General features: G+C 49.9%; 2 protein-coding genes across 31 annotated transcripts in view; one reads left to right on the plus strand and one right to left on the minus strand.

Moving 5' to 3' along the window:
* Window positions 1-13,684, minus strand: part of Slc26a8 (solute carrier family 26 member 8) — a 63,978-nt gene extending 50,294 nt beyond the window's left edge. For 15 of the 28 annotated variants that reach the window (XR_010060687.1, XR_010060692.1, XR_010060690.1 and 12 more), the window contains exons 1-2: window positions 11,936-12,094; window positions 7,451-7,646 (exon numbers count right to left, since the gene is read on the minus strand). Coding sequence is in view for 20 of the 28 variants with exons in the window: in XM_063279130.1 (XP_063135200.1) it covers window positions 7,451-7,646; window positions 11,936-12,094 (355 nt within the window). In the remaining 8 variants the exon portion in view is untranslated. 28 annotated transcript variants of the gene reach the window in all.
* A 103-nt stretch (window positions 13,685-13,787) lies between these two features.
* The window catches only part of Mapk14 (mitogen activated protein kinase 14), a 61,007-nt gene continuing 58,466 nt past the window's right edge, over window positions 13,788-16,328 (plus strand). Inside the window, exon 1 of one of the 3 annotated variants that reach the window (XM_063279559.1) lies at window positions 13,788-14,294. In XM_063279559.1, coding sequence (XP_063135629.1) covers window positions 14,179-14,294 — 116 coding nt within the window. In that variant the 5' untranslated portion in view covers window positions 13,788-14,178. The remainder of the gene's footprint in view (window positions 14,295-16,328) is intronic. The other 2 variants (XM_006256142.5, NM_031020.3) reach the window with 2 other exon arrangements.

Below are 16,328 nucleotides of genomic sequence, written 5' to 3' on the forward strand. Positions count from 1 at the left end.
CTAAGTCGCTAGCGCCGTATACCAGGTGCGGTGCACATGGTGCAGGCGACAACCTCAGTCCTCAGGGGGATGAAGCTGAGGAGCTGTGCAATATCATCTCTGCACACAGTGACGAACTTAACCCAGACGACATAACCTGTCTGAGGGAGAGAGTGAGGGAGTGAGGGAGTGAGGGAGGGAGTGAGGGAGGGAGGGAGGGAGGGAGGGAGGGAGGAAGGAAGGAAGGAAGGAAGGAAAAAGAAGGGCTGGAGAGATGGCTCAGGGGTTAAGAGCACTGACTGCTCTTCCAGAGGTCCTGAGTTCAATTCCCAGCAACCACATGGTGGCTCACAACCATCTGTAATGGGTTCCAATGCCTTCTGGTGTGTCTGAAGACAGTGGCAGTGTACATATAATAATATATATATATATATGTATATATATATATATATATATATATATATAAAATATTTTTTTTTAAGAAAAAAAAAAGAGGGGTTGGGGATTTAGCTCAGCGGTAGAGCACTTGCCTAGCAAGCGCAAGGCCCTGGGTTCGGTCCCCAGCTCCGAAAAAAAGAAAAAAAAAAAGAAAAAAAAAAAAAAAAAAGAAAGGGGCTGGGGATTTAGCTCAGTGGTAGAGCGCTTACCTAGGAAGCGCAAGGCCCTGGGTTCGGTCCCCAGCTCCGGGAAAAAAAAAAAAAAAAAAAAAGAAAGAAAGCACTGAAAGACATGACAAAACACTTTGACCCCAGCTCGGCAGGCTGAGGCTGGCAGATCTCTGAGTTCAAAGCCCGACTAGTCAACGAAGGGCCGCACAGTGAGGGACAACCAACAAACAAAATCTAGCATGTTGGTGGGGAAAGCAGAGTACAGAAGCACATGCCTGCAGTCCCAGCTACTAGGGAGGCTGAGGCAGGTTGATCTCCTGAGCCCAGGAACCAACCTAGACAGCATAGTGATACCCTGCCTCAGAACAAGATGAAACGTCAGTGCTGCTGAGACAGGCTAACCGCACAGTAGCTTCAGATCTGGGCCAGTGTTTTTCAAGCTTCCCAAGGCTGAGACCCTGTAATACAGTCCCTCACGTTGTGGGGACCCCAACCATCAAACTATTTTGTTGTTATTTCACAACTCTTATTTTGCTACTGTTATGAATTCTAAAATATCTGTGTTCTGTGATCTTAGGTGAGCCCTGTGAAAAAGCTCACAACCTCTGGATTGAGGACAATTGATCTCGAGAGAGACCATGATCTACAGGTGAGGGAAACCAGTCTGGCTTTAGTTGCATGCTCCCATTCATAGTTTGCACAGAGCAGCAGCTGGCTAGGAAGACTGTCTTCACACATGCTGGGTTAGAGAACAGATTTGACCATAACAACAAATATAAGCTAAGCATGTGCACTGCTAAAGTGTATGCTCAGAAATGAAGTGATTCCATGTATTTAAACATTTTTGGACTTATATTATGTGTATAAGTGTTTTGCCTGTATGTGTGCATGTATGCATAGCATGTGCATGTAGTGCCCAAGGAGGTCAGAAGAGGGCATTGGGTCCCCTGGAGCTGGAGTTATGGGTGGTTATGGGTGCAGGGAATTGAACTTAGATCCTCTGCAAGAGTAGCCAGTGCTCCTAACTACTGAGCCCCCTGGCCAGCTCCAACCCCATTTTGCTGTCTGGCATAACCATGAGCATCTCTGAGGTATATGAGGTCTAATAATTATGGATAATTTTCCCAAAGAAAGCGCCCCACACATGAGCAGAGCTGGGGCAGGAAGCCATGTCTCTGATGCCCAGCTCCGCTTCTGGCTTCTCTACAATGCTGAGCTTACTGTGGACAGCTGCTCCCTTATGCTTAGAGGCCAGGAAGCGAGACTACTGGCGGCGTAGAAGGAATATTCCACTGCTATTTTCAAGTGAGGTGCTGGGTTTGAGGTAGGTGTGCAATCATAGAGGAGCCTGATGCTCCCGCCTCAAACCCAGAGCAAGGCGTTAGGGCAATCTCTTCCTTCACCTGGTGCAGTGCCCTTCCTCCACATGGCCCATTTGGCTGAAGTCCATTATCTCTGTGCAGTCATTGAGGTCTTTGGCATTGGGGAAAATTGGGTCTTAGGGAGTCAGAGCAACAGGAAACTAGTGCCAATGGGGGAAATGGGAAGGCTTTCGGAGAAAAATTCTGATTTAATGAAGGTCTCTTAAGTGAGAAATGTGGGCTAGGGTGTGGCTCAGTATGAGGACCCGATTCTGAATCCCTAGTACCATCCCTAGGGAGATGGGAATAGAGACAGGACTCTCAGGAGCTGACCAGACAGCAAGCTGCATTTGCAGGAGCAAACATGGGACAACATCTCTAACAAGGTGGAAGGCAAGATCCAACACCCAAGCTTGTTCTCTGACTTCCATACAGTGTGTATGCATGTGTGTACACACACACACACAGAGAGAGAGAGAGAGAGAGAGAGAGAGAGAGAGAGAGAGAGAGAGAGAGAGAGGAGGGAGGGAGGGAGGAAGGGAGAGAGAGGGAGAGAGGGAGAGAGGGAGAGAGAGAGAGGGAGGGAGGGAGGGAGGGAGAGAGAGAGAGAGAGAGAGAGAGAGAGAGAGAGAGAGAGAGAGAATGAATATTCAAGGTCATCTCTGTCTGGCTACATAGTAAATTTGAGGCCAGTCTGAGCTCCATTAGACTGTCTAAAACAAACGAAAGAGTGAGGAGTGTCAGAATTGGTGAGAAGGCACAGGGGCGTTTGACACCAAGAGAATAGGGAGTTGCCAACCCACAGGAAGAACACGAGGAATGAGATAAGGTGGTTTTCTGCAGAAAGGAAGAGATGGAGTTAAAAGATTAATTTACCCCAAACCTTCCTCAACCAGAAAACCAAAGCCACTTATCTAGCATTCACTATTCCTAGACATAAAAACAAAATTCCTTCACATTTCCTCGCCAAATCCAAGGCAGGCACTGTCCCCCTTCCTACTGTTTGGAGGAGACAGCACAGGCCTGCTGGGTAAGTCAGCTATGGCCTGCACACAGCTGGAGGAGAGCAGGCACAGCTGGACGAGAGCAGGCATTGGCTTGCAGAGGAAGCCTCCTGGGACCAGGGTCATACTTTCAGTGCCCTGCTGGCCTGGATTTACGGTTAAATTCAGAAGAGGTCGGAATGGTACTTTAGAAATGGAAGGATGAATGTAAGCAGTAAGGGCAAAAAAAGGACCGAGACTTAAAACATCCGTAACATCACTCGGACCTTTAATTGAAAAATAAAAAGGAAAGGCAAGACTGGCCAGGGAGGCAGAGACGGTCTGGTCAGTGTCTGGAGGGAGTGTTGCAGGCGGAGGCCCGAGAGGTTGATGGCCCTAGTAATACTTGCTGCGAGGGTGGAGTTATGAAAGACAACCACATTGTCTGCTTGCAATGATTCTGAGGACAGAACCCTCAGCCTTGTACCAGCTGAGACATTCACTGTTGTCTGAGGCAGAGGATGGTAGGGCGGTGCCGTAGAAGCAGAAGGCAGGACATGGATAAAGGGAGCAGAAGCAGAGATACGGAGGACTTGGCTATCAACAGCCGCAGGCAAGATGGTGGCAGAGGCCAGGTGTGGGTGAGGGCGGTGGCAGTAATGAGAGTTACCGTCATGATGTACACCCCAGGACTCCTAACCTCAGGTTAACGGAATTTGAAAGTCTTAGGTGAAACTTGAGGGGAATGTGAATTTTGTGACAAAGAATTATTATTTCCACCAAGTGCTGCCAAATTTTCGTATTTCCTTCTGTGCTGGTTGGTTGGTTGTTTGCAGACATCTTGCTCTGTAGCTGTCTGGCATTCTATGAAGTTTAGGCAGAACTCAGACTCATGACCGTCGTTCTGCCTCAGCCTTGATGGGGTTATAGGCACATGCCACCACGGCTCCTTCAATTAGGAATATTGATTATAAGGCTGGAGAGATGGCTCAGCAGTTAGAGCACTGACTGTTCTCCCAGAGGTCCTGAGTTCAATTCCCAGCAACCACATGGTGGCTCACAACCATCTGTAATGGGATCTGATGCCCTCTTCTGGTGAGTCTGAAGACAGTGACGGTGTACTCATATAAATAAATGAATCTCTTAAAAAATAAGAAACATTGATTATAAACTGAATTAGAAGCTACAGAATTGGACATTATAACCAGAATGTTACTATTGCTAGAGATACCTTGAAATATTATTTACATTTATTACTTCCTTGAAACTATGGTGGTTACTAGACCTGTGTGTGTGTGTGTGTGTGTGTGTATGTATGTATGTATGTATGTATGTGTGTGTGTGTGTTTTGGGAAAGAAAATTGAGACAGAGTTTCTCTGTGTAACTCTGGCTGTCCTGAAACTCACTTTGTAGACCAGGCTAGCCTGGAACTCAGAGATCCACCTGTCCTGGCCTCCCAGTAATGGGACTAAAAGCATGTACCCTACTGCCTGGCCCACTATATTTTAATATAACTGTTTCTCCTTTCAATTTTATCTAATTTATATATTATGAAATTATTGAGCAGAGAGATGATTTAAGCAGTTAAGAGTTTGTGCTGGGGCTGGAGAGATGGCTCAGTGGTTAGAGTACTGACTGCTCTTCCAGAGGTCCTGAGTTCAAATCCCAGCAACCACATGGTGGCTCACAACCATCTGTAATGAGATCTGATGCCCTCTTCTGGTGTGTCTGAAGACAGCTACAGTGTACTTATGTAGACTAAATAAATGCATAAAAATCAAATAAATACTATTCTTGATGAGACATTTAATGGTAAAGTATCTATTCTTCTTACTAGACCATGTGGCTAAAGTGGACTGTCCAGTTATTAAAGAACACAGTGCACCTGACTTTAAATAAGGCACCAAATTTCAGTTAAAAATAGGTCGGACTTAGATTTAAGAGTGAAAACTAGGGGTTGGGGATTTAGTTCAGTGGTAGAGCGCTTGCCTAACGCAAGGCCCTGGGTTCGGTCCCCAGCTCCGAAAAAAAGAAAAAGAAAAAAAAAAAAAGAGTGAAAACTAACAGGCTAGTGGCTCAGGCCTGTTAACCTCAGCTACCTGGGATTCTGAGGCAGGAGGATCAAAGGTTCAAAGTCAGTCTAAGTTATAGAGTAAACTTAAGACCAGCCTGGCAACTTAGCAAGACCTTGTTTCAAAATAAAATGTAAGAGGAGGTTTGGACGTGGCTCAGTGGTAGAGGATGTGTCTTGTGGATGAGATCCCAGGGTCAACCTCTAGCAAAGAGAGAGAGAGAAAAAAACAGAGCTAACTTATAAAATTCTCAGACTAAAGCAGACTGAGTTTTATCAAAGTAAAGACTTTGCAGGAGCTAGGGCGGTGCTCATTACCTAAGAGCGCTGGCTACTCTTCCTGAGGCCCAGAGTTTAGTTCCCGGCATGCACATAGCAGCTCATAGGTGCATGAAGAACTGCCATGTGACCTGGGAATTCTGCTCTTATGCAGGGTGCTGGGAGAATTCCAAACCGGGATTGAAACAGACCTATGCCAATGTTCACAGCGACAGGGTGTTAACAGGGTGTCTGTTAACAAACGGATGGACAGGCAGAAGGTGCACAAGCACAAGGGATTATCAGTCAGCCATCGAGAAGAGGCAGTGTGCAGGCCTTGCTATAATGCAGATGGACCTTCAAAGAGTGGTGCTAAGAGAAGCACGGCAGACACAGAAAGACAAATGGTGCACAGCTCTGCGTGAATGCAAAGGGCAGGTTCACAGCTCTGTCTAGAGGGGTAGGCTCATGGAGACTTCTGGAAGGGTGGGTGAGAGGTGGGGAGCTGACTGCTACATGAGTACAGAGTTTCTGTTTGAGGTGGTGAAAACGTTTTTGCAAACCAACTGTGGTGGTAGTTGCATAATAACAACTATGCCACAAGATCCCCACTAGAAATGGCTGAACCATCAGCTGGGTGTCACACACTTTACTACAGCCAACAATCACAACAAAACTCTCAGCAGTCAGGGGACACAGCTCAGGGACAGAGTGCTTTCCTCATGTATGTAAACTGTGGGCTCCATCCCCAGCACTGGGAAAACGAAACAAAGTAAAGGAGCTGGGTGTGGTGGAGGCAGGGGGACCAGGACTTCAAGGCTAGCCTGGGCTACATAGTGAGCATGAGGCCCAACTGAGACCGTCTCAAGTTAAAAACAAAACAATGAAGAATAAGAGGGACGACCCTGAAAAGAGGCCCCTTTACTTGTCGGTTTGCTAAGGGGTTCACAGCACAGAAAGGGGTTCAGAGCCCCTTGATAGTGGGGTGGGACTGAGAGGTGTTGTCACCTCTGTCATGGCCACGATGTAGACGGTACAAGAATCTCTGTCACCACTGTTTACTGTCAGAACGAACTCTCTGTGGCAGCTGGTGTGCTTTTACATTTATGTAGGGTAGAGAGGACCAGGTGACAACTTTGTAAAGTCGTTTCTCTCCTTCCACCAAGTGGGTCCCAGGGATTGAACTCAGGTCCTCAGGCTTTGCAGCAAGCACCTCTACCCCCTGAGCCATTTTGCCTGCCCTGATTGAACAATGAGTTTACTAGGCGTCATCCCCAGATACTTGTGGGGACACTCGAGGACTTTATGCCTATGATGAGCGGATGTGGTGAGTCTCCCAGAGGTCCCAGTGCTAAGAGCTTGGCTCCATTGGAGGCAACGTTTACGAGTAGTGAGCACTGAGGCCTGGGCCGCAGGAGCCTCTTCCTTGTGCCTGCAGCCAGCTCTTGTGAGGCTGACGTAGCACCAGGAGAGCAGGGGTTTGGTTTTTCTTTATATATTTTTATTTTATTATATAATGGATAAATAAAATATACGTATATTTATTTATCCATTTGGAGCAGGGTTTCTCTGTGAAGCTCTGGCTCTCCTGGAACTCACTCTGCAGATCAGGCTCAGAGCTCTGCCTGTCTTTGCCTCCCGAGTGCTGGGATAAATGCTGTGCAGCACCACTACATGGAGAGAGCAGGTTCTATAAAGTGAGGCTTCCCTGTCCACCACTGGACATGGGGCTTGAAGGTGGTGATGTCGATGTCCACCTTCCTGGAAGTGGGGCCCTTCCTCCTGTGCTCCTGCTGTTGTGATACAGCAGGGTGTCCTTACCAGGACATGAGAACCCATAGGCTATCAGAATCATGAGCCAAACAAACCTTGTCATTTAGAAATTCCTGAGGCTTGGGTCTTTTGTTATAGTGGCATGCCAGAAGACAGTCTAAAGGCAATGCCCAAGAAGTTTATAATCAGAGGACCCTGCAAGATACACACCCACCCACACATACATACCCACAGAGAGAGAGAGAGAGAGAGAGAGAGAAAGAGAGAGAGAGAGAGAGACATACCCCCCCGCCCTCCCCCAAACGACAGGGCTCTGACGACGCCTCCAGAGAAGGAGACCGAGTAGGCGACAGAGAAGTCATGTTAAGCTTTCTCCTGCCTGGCTTGTTGGCAGCTGAGAGGCTGGGTACACGCACCGGCACTGGACGTGGTGCTTGAAGGTGGTGATGTTGATGTCCATGTTCCCAGAAGTGGGGCCCTTCCTCCTGTGCTCCTGCTGGAAATTCTCCTCATTGTATACGCTTCGCTTGACATCGTACATAAAAGGTATTTGCCTATATCTGTTGCCAAAACCCTGGCTGCTCCTCTCTGTTTGCATTGTTCCTGGATTAGCTGCAAAGACATCAGGTAAAAACAGGTATGGCTGGGCAGTGGTGGCTCAGGCTTTTAATCCCAGCACTAGAGAGGCAGAGGTAGGTGGATCTCGGAGTTCCAGACCAGCCTGGTCTACAGAGTGAGTTTAAGAGAAATTTTAAGAGAAATTCTGTCGTGAGAAAATCAAACCAACCAAACCAAACCAAACCAACCAAACCAACCCAACCAAACCAAACCAACCAAACCAAACCAACCAACATGTACTAGGGCCAGTGAGATGGCTCTGTGGTGAAAGCCTGAGACCCGTGTTCAAGCCTTAGGACCCATATGGTAAGACAGTAACTGACTCTTGCAAGTGCCCTCTGACCTTACATACATGATGACACATGGCACCACCGCTCTACCCACCAAATAAATAAATGTAACAAAAAAATATTTAGGGCTGGGTGTAGTAGCATGTTCTTATTTAATCCCAGCACTTGATAGGCAAAACCAGGAGGATTTCTGTGAAGTCCAGGCCAGCCTGGGGTACATAGCAAGTTCCAGGTTAGCCAGCCAGGACTACATAGAGTAACCCTGTCTCAAGAGTTTTGAGACAAAAGAAACATATTTTTAGAAATTTAAATCAATTAGCACTTTTCTTGATTTTTTTTAAAAGGTACTTTTATTATTTGTCTTTGTGTGCGTACATGTGGTGTGGGCATGTGTGTGCGTGTGTATGTGTGTGTGTCTGGGGGGCGTGTGTGTGTGTGTCTGTGCATGTATGTGGGTGTGGGGGGCATGTGTGTGGTGTGAGGTGTGTGCATGGTGTATGCATGTGTCTGTGTGTGTGTGTGTGTGTGTGTGTGTGTGTGTGTCTTTGTATGCTCTTATGTATAGGTGTTCTCCAAGGCCAGAAATGGGAGCTGGAGTTGGTGGCTGTGAGCTGCCCAGTGGGGTTCCTGGGAACCAATCTCAGGCCCTCTGCAAGAGCAGTATGCACTTTTATCAGCTGAGTCATCTCTCCAGCACCCTTCCTCTTTTTGAGGTAGGGTCTCTTATAGCCCAGGTTAGCCTCAAACTGACAACATAGGCAAGGATAACTGACATCATGATCTTCCAGCTTTCACGTCTCGAGCGAGCGATGGCATGCATGGCCTGCTCTCCCTGTTTCCTTTGCTGCTCAGCCTGGCAATGGTGAATGGGGAGTGCCCAGCAGTCTCCCTGACTTGGCCCTGAGACCGGAGCCATAGCTGTGCATCACTGCCTGCCGTCAGAATCTTTTGAAGGGAATGTAATTCACATACAATAACAGTATCTTTGCACAGCAGTTTTACAAGACCTTTCCTCCATGTTGTACAATTTAAAACTCAAAACTATTCTCTGTCAGAGTCAAAGGACTTGTTCTCTTTTTTTCCTAGCGGACACGGGTGTGAGGGCCTGGCCTGTAATCCCAGGACCACAGAAGCAGGAGGATCACAAGTTTGAGATCAGCCTGGGCTACACGGTCGAGATGCTGTTAGAACAATCAGGTGAGCAAGCAAACCCCACACCCAACTGAACAAGGCTCAGAAGTTCAGACAACTTCAGTGTTTACTGTGTGTGTCTGGGGCCTGTGTTTGTCTTTTAAAGGGTCTCACTAGGTAGCTCTGGCTGTCCTGGAACTTGTGTAAAGTAGGCTGTCCTTGAATACCAGAGATCCACTTGCCTCTAACCCCCACGAACCAGGGTTAAAGGCATTTGACACAGCACCTGGCCTTTTTTTTTTTTTTAATTACTATTTAAGTCAGGCCAGCCAGAACCTTACTATTGCATCAGAGGATAACATTGGCCTCCTGTTCTTCCTGCCCCCACCTTGGATAACAGGTAAGTAAGTACCACCATGTCTGATTAATAATCCAATGAGGGGACTTGAGAGCTGGCTCAGCTGTCCCTGCAAACAAGAAGACCAGGGTTTGGGTCCTGCCATTGACATGGTGGCTCACAGCCGTCTGTAGCTTCTGTCTCCCTGGATCTGACGCTCTCCTCTGACCTCTGCATGCACCAGGCATGTACACGTGCACAGACTAAGAGATAAAGCATTCTGACCACTTTCCTCCTCAGTGCTAAAGGTTCAGGGCGAAGTCATCTCCCAACTCCTCCTTGGAATGCAGCAGGGAAGACACCAGCATCTCCCCAGTGCAGAGCCTGAGGGGGGAGGGAGGGGAGGGGGGAGGGAGGGGAGGACCACCCGTGGTTAGCCCCCACCCCTCCCCAGGCTTTACACTGGGGAGGCGCAGGCATCTTCCTCTCTGACAGGTGTAAGGAGTTCCTCAGTGAGCCACAGTGAGTCAGCACGGCCACAATTCAGGCCCTATCCCCTGTAAAACAGGTTCCTGTCTTAAAATCACATGACCTAGAGAAACACCAAGGACCCCAGCCTGGGGAAAGGTCAACTCCTGGAGAAGGTGGGCTGAGACACGTGGGGGGGGGGGAAGACTAGGTATTTCAGGGACAGGATTCAACACAATTAGAGATGATATAAGAAAAATAATTAAAAACATCTGAGTGACATCAACTTTAAACTGAGAGAAGGGAGGAGGGGGAGAGAGAAAGGGGCAAAGGAGGGGGGAAAGGAGGGGGGAAAGAAGAGGGAGGTTTAAAAGTGATCCTAGAGGAGGGCTGGTGAGCCAGCTCTGCCTGCCAGCAAGCCTAACAGCCCTGGGACCCACAAGGTGAAAGGAGAGAAACCGACTTCCACAAGTAGTCCTTGGACCTGCACCGGGCAGTGTGGCCTGCATCGATGACCACACACACAAAATAAACAAACTTTAAAAACAAAAGCCTGTTCCTAAAGGGAGCCGAGTGTGGTTGCACAAGCCTGTACCCTTGGCACTTGGGACACGAGGCGGGAGGATCAGGGAGGGTTCAAGCCTCTGTTACACATCCAGCTTGAGGTAAACCCAAGCTGTATGAGATTCTCTATCAAGGCAAACAAACAAAACCACAAACCAAATAAAAATCATCTCCTGAGTAACTATTTCTGGGGCAGTCCAAAGTGTGTTAAGAAGCTGGGGAAGCCTAGTGAAGTGTTGTACACCTTGAATCCCAGCACTCCAGGGACAGAGGCAGGCGGATCTCTGAGTGCTGGGCTGACAGCCACAGTGAGAGCCTGTCTAAAACACAGAAAGAGAAGCAGCAGCGGAGAACTGGGGCCCTGACCAGAGCAGCACGAAGGGTGCCACAGTGTACACCACTCATCTTTCTTGTCTGCTGTTGATTTTGAGACAGGATCTCATGGAGCATAGCGGGCTTTGACATCGCCTTCCTCCTGCCCCCGTCTACCCAGTGCTGGGTTATAGGTGTTGAAAGAGCCGTATCTCTCGCTCCATGAGCAACCTTTATGAAACTCTAGTTCTACATACAGTGTGTGCCACCACACATGCCTTAATTCTTTTGTTTTTTTCCTTCCTGCGCTGGAAATCCATCTGAGGGCCTAACATGAAAGGCTGCTGTCTTCTGAGCTGTAGTCCCTGTCTTTATCTCCCTCTGCTAAAAATACTCGAAAATAGAAGCATGTTAACCCAGCTCTTTCACTACTGCTGCCTTCAGCCATCCACCTGTCCATCTGTCTGTCCGTCATTTATCCATTTGCAGATCATTTACAGAATCTCTAATTGGAATATTTTACATGCAAAAAAATGTAACTTGATTTATAAAATGTTGACCCAACGGGCAGGAAACCCAGAAAATTAGTTAAGGTGCAAGAATTTTTTTTTTTACCTGATTTAAGTCCTCTTTCACGTGCTTCCTAAAACCATAAAACAAAACTCACTTCCAACTAAAGCCCTCCTTAATGCTATACAGCATGATACCAAGGGGCTGTGTTGGAGAGACATTCATGACTGGCTTGAGGGAGGACCCAAACCACAGTCCCTAAGGACCAGAAGACACAGAAGGGGGCGGAGGGGGGTAGGGTTCAGCCAGAGAAAACAAAATGAGCAAAACAGTAAGGGTAAGCAAAAGGGGCTCTGAGCCTAGGACACGATAGGGTGGAAGTGTGGCAAGGCCCACAGTCCAGTCCCTTCAGCTGCTGATAACACAGGGGCGAGTTTGAAAGGATCCAGTGTGCAAAGACCATCTTGTCTCTTGCCAGTGCTGTCTCTCACGCAGCCTCTCTATAGGAGACACAAGTTCCAGGGACCACCGCCATTCATTCATTTATTCATTCACTCATTCATTCCAGGGACCACCGCCATTCACTCATTCACCCACTAGTGCTTGGGACTCTCCTAGCTCTGCAGGTGACCCAAGCAGCCATGCTACGGGAGGCGGCAGGCAGGGCTCACCTGGTTTCCGGTGACCGGCAGGAGCGCAGACGCTGGGGACAGACTCGGCTCCAGCCTGGCTGGCGGCGGTGCTGCGGACGCAGAGGCCGGCAGTTCCCGAGCCGTTGCTGCAGAACCCGCCGGCGTTCCGGCTGTGCGGGTGACGGGCGAGGACGGCATCTGGGCGAGGAGAAGGGGTCTCTGGCTGCCCTCCACAGACCTGGGCCGGGACCCTTCGGATCTTCCAGAAACAGGCACGAGAATAGGAGTTCCCGGTCCTCCTGCTCCGCGTAGGGGTGGGTGGATGTGAGTTCTTACGGGTCTAACTTTCCCCGTTCACTTTTATTATCTTTTTCTCGGCTTCTACGGAAGATTCCACTAGGTGGGAATGGAGGGCTGGGTTTCCCTCGTGGAGACTAGAACCGGGGCCTAAGGAAGCTCAACAGACTTGTCTTAATAAATGTCCGAAGCCCTCGTCGTTTCCCCAAACTTCCAAAGGCGTGGATTCTTTAAATTTCTCATGAATTATGTCTTTAAAATCCTCTCAATTTAAGTTCTTTTTTTTTTTTCTTCTTTTTTTTTTTTTTTTTAAAGATTTATTTAGCCGTCTTCAGGCACACCAGAAGAGGGCATCAGATCTCATTACAGATGGTTGTGAGCCACCATGTGGTTGTTGGGAATTGAACTCAGGACCTCTGGAAGAGCAGTCAGTGCTCTTAACCACCGAGCCATCTCTCCAGCTCCCTCAATTTAAGTTCTTAAAATTCTCCCAATTTTTCCTTTAAATTTCTAAATTTTGGATGGTTCTAAATTGGCAGGAGTCGGTCTCGAACCGGAGTCATGGGCTTTGGGGTGTTCCAGATATGGTCTCATAACAGCCCAGGCAGGTCTCTTAACTACTCACTATATAGCAGAGGCTGGTCTCCTGGTCTTTCCAAACGCTGGAATTACAGGCTACGTAAATCTAAATAAATACATCAAATATATGAGAAGGGTCTCTTGGTCTTTCCAGATGCTAGAATCACAGGCTGTATAAATCTAAATAATTCAGTAAATAAATAAAATCAAATACATGAGACGGGTCTCCTGGTCTTTCCAAACGCTGGCATTACAGGATGTGTACATCTAAATAAGTAAAATAAATGAGAAACTTTCCTGAAATGGAATGACCTACCTGCAGAGAGAGAGAGAGAGAGAGAGAGAGAGAGAGAGTGTGTTTCCCTTCCAGTCATGGGTATCGAACCCAGGGCCTTGCAAACGCAGGTCTCAGCCTCAAAGTGGCCATTCCTGACGTCCACCTCTGACCTTGTGCATCGGACTCCCTAGTGGGTCCCTGGAACCTCCTCCTACACCTTCCACGGTGGTTCTTCTGGTGAGGACATTTAGAAGCTGCTAGGAGCGTCCGGCGGGAGGGAGAGCCTGGGCTTTGAGACCGGGTTAATGTTTGCCTGGGTGGGGAGGGGGACAGGTTTCATCAGCGTCCCGAGATAAGCCACGCGTCCTTGAGCGGATGGGAACGCAACAGCTTTCTGGACAGGGCCAGTCTGCTCTTGCAAATCTTTCTTGGAAATCGCCGGCTCCGGTGAGCAGGTGGCTCGGAGCTCAAAGACCGCTTGGCTCTCTTTCCCCCCCCCGACGCCGTCCCAGTGGTTTTCCGCCACGGCGCCGGGCATTCGCCGGTCCGACCACAGAGAGGCGCGCGCGGCCTACGCTGCGGTCCGCCCCCACCCTCGGCGCCCCCCGGGAGCAGAGTCTCCCCTAGAGTTCCTGCCTCAGCTCCCGGAGCCGTGTCTCTCTTCTCGCGAGATCTTCCCGTCCCGCGCGCTCTTCTCGAGCACCCCCGCCCCACGGGCAGGTTCCATATTGGGTAAGATCTCGGCTCGCGGAGCTGTTCTCGCGAGAGTCCTGCTAGAGCCTCCCCGGCCGCTGCCTGCGGGGAGAGGGGGGAGATCGCGGCCACTGGAGCCCGAGCGGGCGCTAGAGCGCGAGCGGCTGTCGCGCAGCGTCGGCGTGCGCTCCCCAGGGAGCGGCTGCAAGGGGACCGCGGCGGGAGCTGCGTCGAACCGTGCAGCCGGCTCCCGCTCGTTGCCGAGGCTCGTAGGTGCCGCCGCGGCTGACAGGAGCCGTGGGTCGCAGCCTCCACACCTGCGCGGGCGCGGGGTCGGGTCTGCCGCGGGCGAGCGAGAGGGCGCAGAGGAGAGCGTGCGGCTGCAGGCAGGGGCCCTCGCTCGGCCACCTCGTCGCCGCGCTGCCGCCGCTGGAAGATGTCGCAGGAGAGGCCCACGTTCTACCGGCAGGAGCTGAACAAGACCGTCTGGGAGGTGCCCGAGCGATACCAGAACCTGTCCCCGGTGGGCTCGGGAGCCTACGGCTCGGTGTGGTGAGTGTCGCCGGGCTTGGGGTTGGGGGCGGGGGTGGGAGGGAACGTGGTGGAGCAAGCAGGGTGGCCCTGCATGCCTGAGCGCCAGGCCTGTCCCCACAGCTCAGCGATGCGCCCAGCGGCAGGAATTCTCCTGCGGGCGTGTCTTGGGGGTGCAGGGGGCAGTTGGAGCGGGACGTGTCCTGCACCCCTCGCCCTGCACACTCAGGTGGGTGGGGAACCGTGTGCGGGATCGGGTCAGCCGTGGGCGCGGTGTGATGGGGCTCCACCCTGTGCTCTCCATGCTCGCAAGATCGTTCCTCCCGGGGGTCCCTCTGCAGCCGTGCGGCCTCTGGACCCTGCCTCCGGGTACCGCCACTTGGCACGCAGGAGCCCTGCCCCGGGGAGCGGGCGAGCTGGGCGCAGCTCCGGCGAGGAGCAGTAGGTCAAAGCCTGACCCGGGGACTGCGGTCACCTGAACGAAACTTGCAAGAAAAAGCGCTCCCTTTCCCGGAATTTTTTTTTCTCTTTCTCAGTTTTTCCCTCCCATTTAACCATTTTTGCAAGCTTCGGTCGAAAAACCCAGAATCGGGAAACGTTCTTTTGGGATTCGCACCTGAATTAGCAGCACCCCGAAGGGCTTAAAATAATACCGACTTTATCTCGGGGACCGCGGGGTGCCAGCTTGCCGTGGTGTGTTTCCGATTCGGTTGAAAGCGTATTTCCTTTTCGGGGAGGGAGGGTGGCAGTGCCTGCAAGGACGCTCCAGCTCTCAGCTTAGTCACACAGCGCTGCTCAGTTCAGTATTGTTTGACAAAACCAGTTTTCCATACGGAGCCAGAGTGGTTCTGATCTGTTGGGCGCCCCTCAAAGATCAAAAAGGTGGGACCGAGTGCTGGAGTTGTAAATGGTTTTTAATTGGGATGCTTTTCTTTCTTTAAGCCCCTTAGAAGATTTGCAGGGGGCTTTAAGCTTGTAAGCACCGAGGCACATGGGGGTTTTTCGGGAGAACCTGGCCGCAGAAAACGATGCCTTTCAGCTTTCATTAACACTTCGGCTTTTTGTTTGAGTTCGTTTGAGACAGAGTCTCACTATGGATGGCCCTGTCTGGCCTGAGCCTCAGTGGCTAGACCAAAGCCTGGCCTGGAACTCAACAAATTTTGTCTCCTGCCAGCGCTGAGAATAAAGGCATTTGCTACCACACAAGGCCCTGGGAGCAGGTTTCAGATTAAATTTATACAGTCAAAGGTCCACTCCAGAAATGTCAGGGACTTTCAAGGATTCATATAGTCTCATTTATTGGGACTCAGTGTCAGTTTAGACCTCCCTATCTGAAAGTAAAGACCAGACTCAACAGACTAGACTCTTCTGCGTTTTAGTGATTTATATTCACGTTTCCCTGAAAGAGCCTGTGAAATGTTTTTTTTCCCCCCCTTTGGAACAAATTCTAGGCTTCTGGATGTGTTAATCTTTAAGTATGAATCCTGTGTTACTTAAAGTCACATCGTGAATTTCCTGTTTGGTAGAATCTTCCTGGTAATTGCGATTGTGCAACCATGTCCGGCAACAGATCATATTGCGTTTGCTCGTTGGAGCTGCCTAGGCTGTGCTGCTGATAGCACCAGCCCTGACCTCTTTCCCCCAAGTTTACAGACTGGCAGTTTGCATTTTAAAGGGGATGTCAATAATTTACATCCCGTGTTTGTGATTGGTTTGTTTCTCTAGTACTCACCAGCTCCCTCAGTATCTCCAGTCTTCATTGCTCACTGTTACAGCATCAGGCTTTTGTCCCCATTTGGATGCTTGGGAAGGATGGAGCAGAACTCAGGGCTTCTGGGAGAGGGAACTTGCAGGGTTTCCTAGGGCCACTGCTGCCCTGGCAGAAGAGCCAGCTTTACAGTGACTTGCCACAGTGAAACCAACACCACTTCCTCTAGTGCTGTTACTTTCTTGCAATGGGATTGAGCACAGCCTCCCAATGAGATAGACTTCTACCAAACAGTTTCTTTTTTTTTTTTTTGGTTCTTTTTTTCGGAGCTGGGGACCGAACCCAGG

The sequence above is a fragment of the Rattus norvegicus genome, chromosome 20, assembly GCF_036323735.1.
Source record: "Rattus norvegicus strain BN/NHsdMcwi chromosome 20, GRCr8, whole genome shotgun sequence".
Lineage (NCBI taxonomy): Eukaryota > Metazoa > Chordata > Mammalia > Rodentia > Muridae > Rattus > Rattus norvegicus.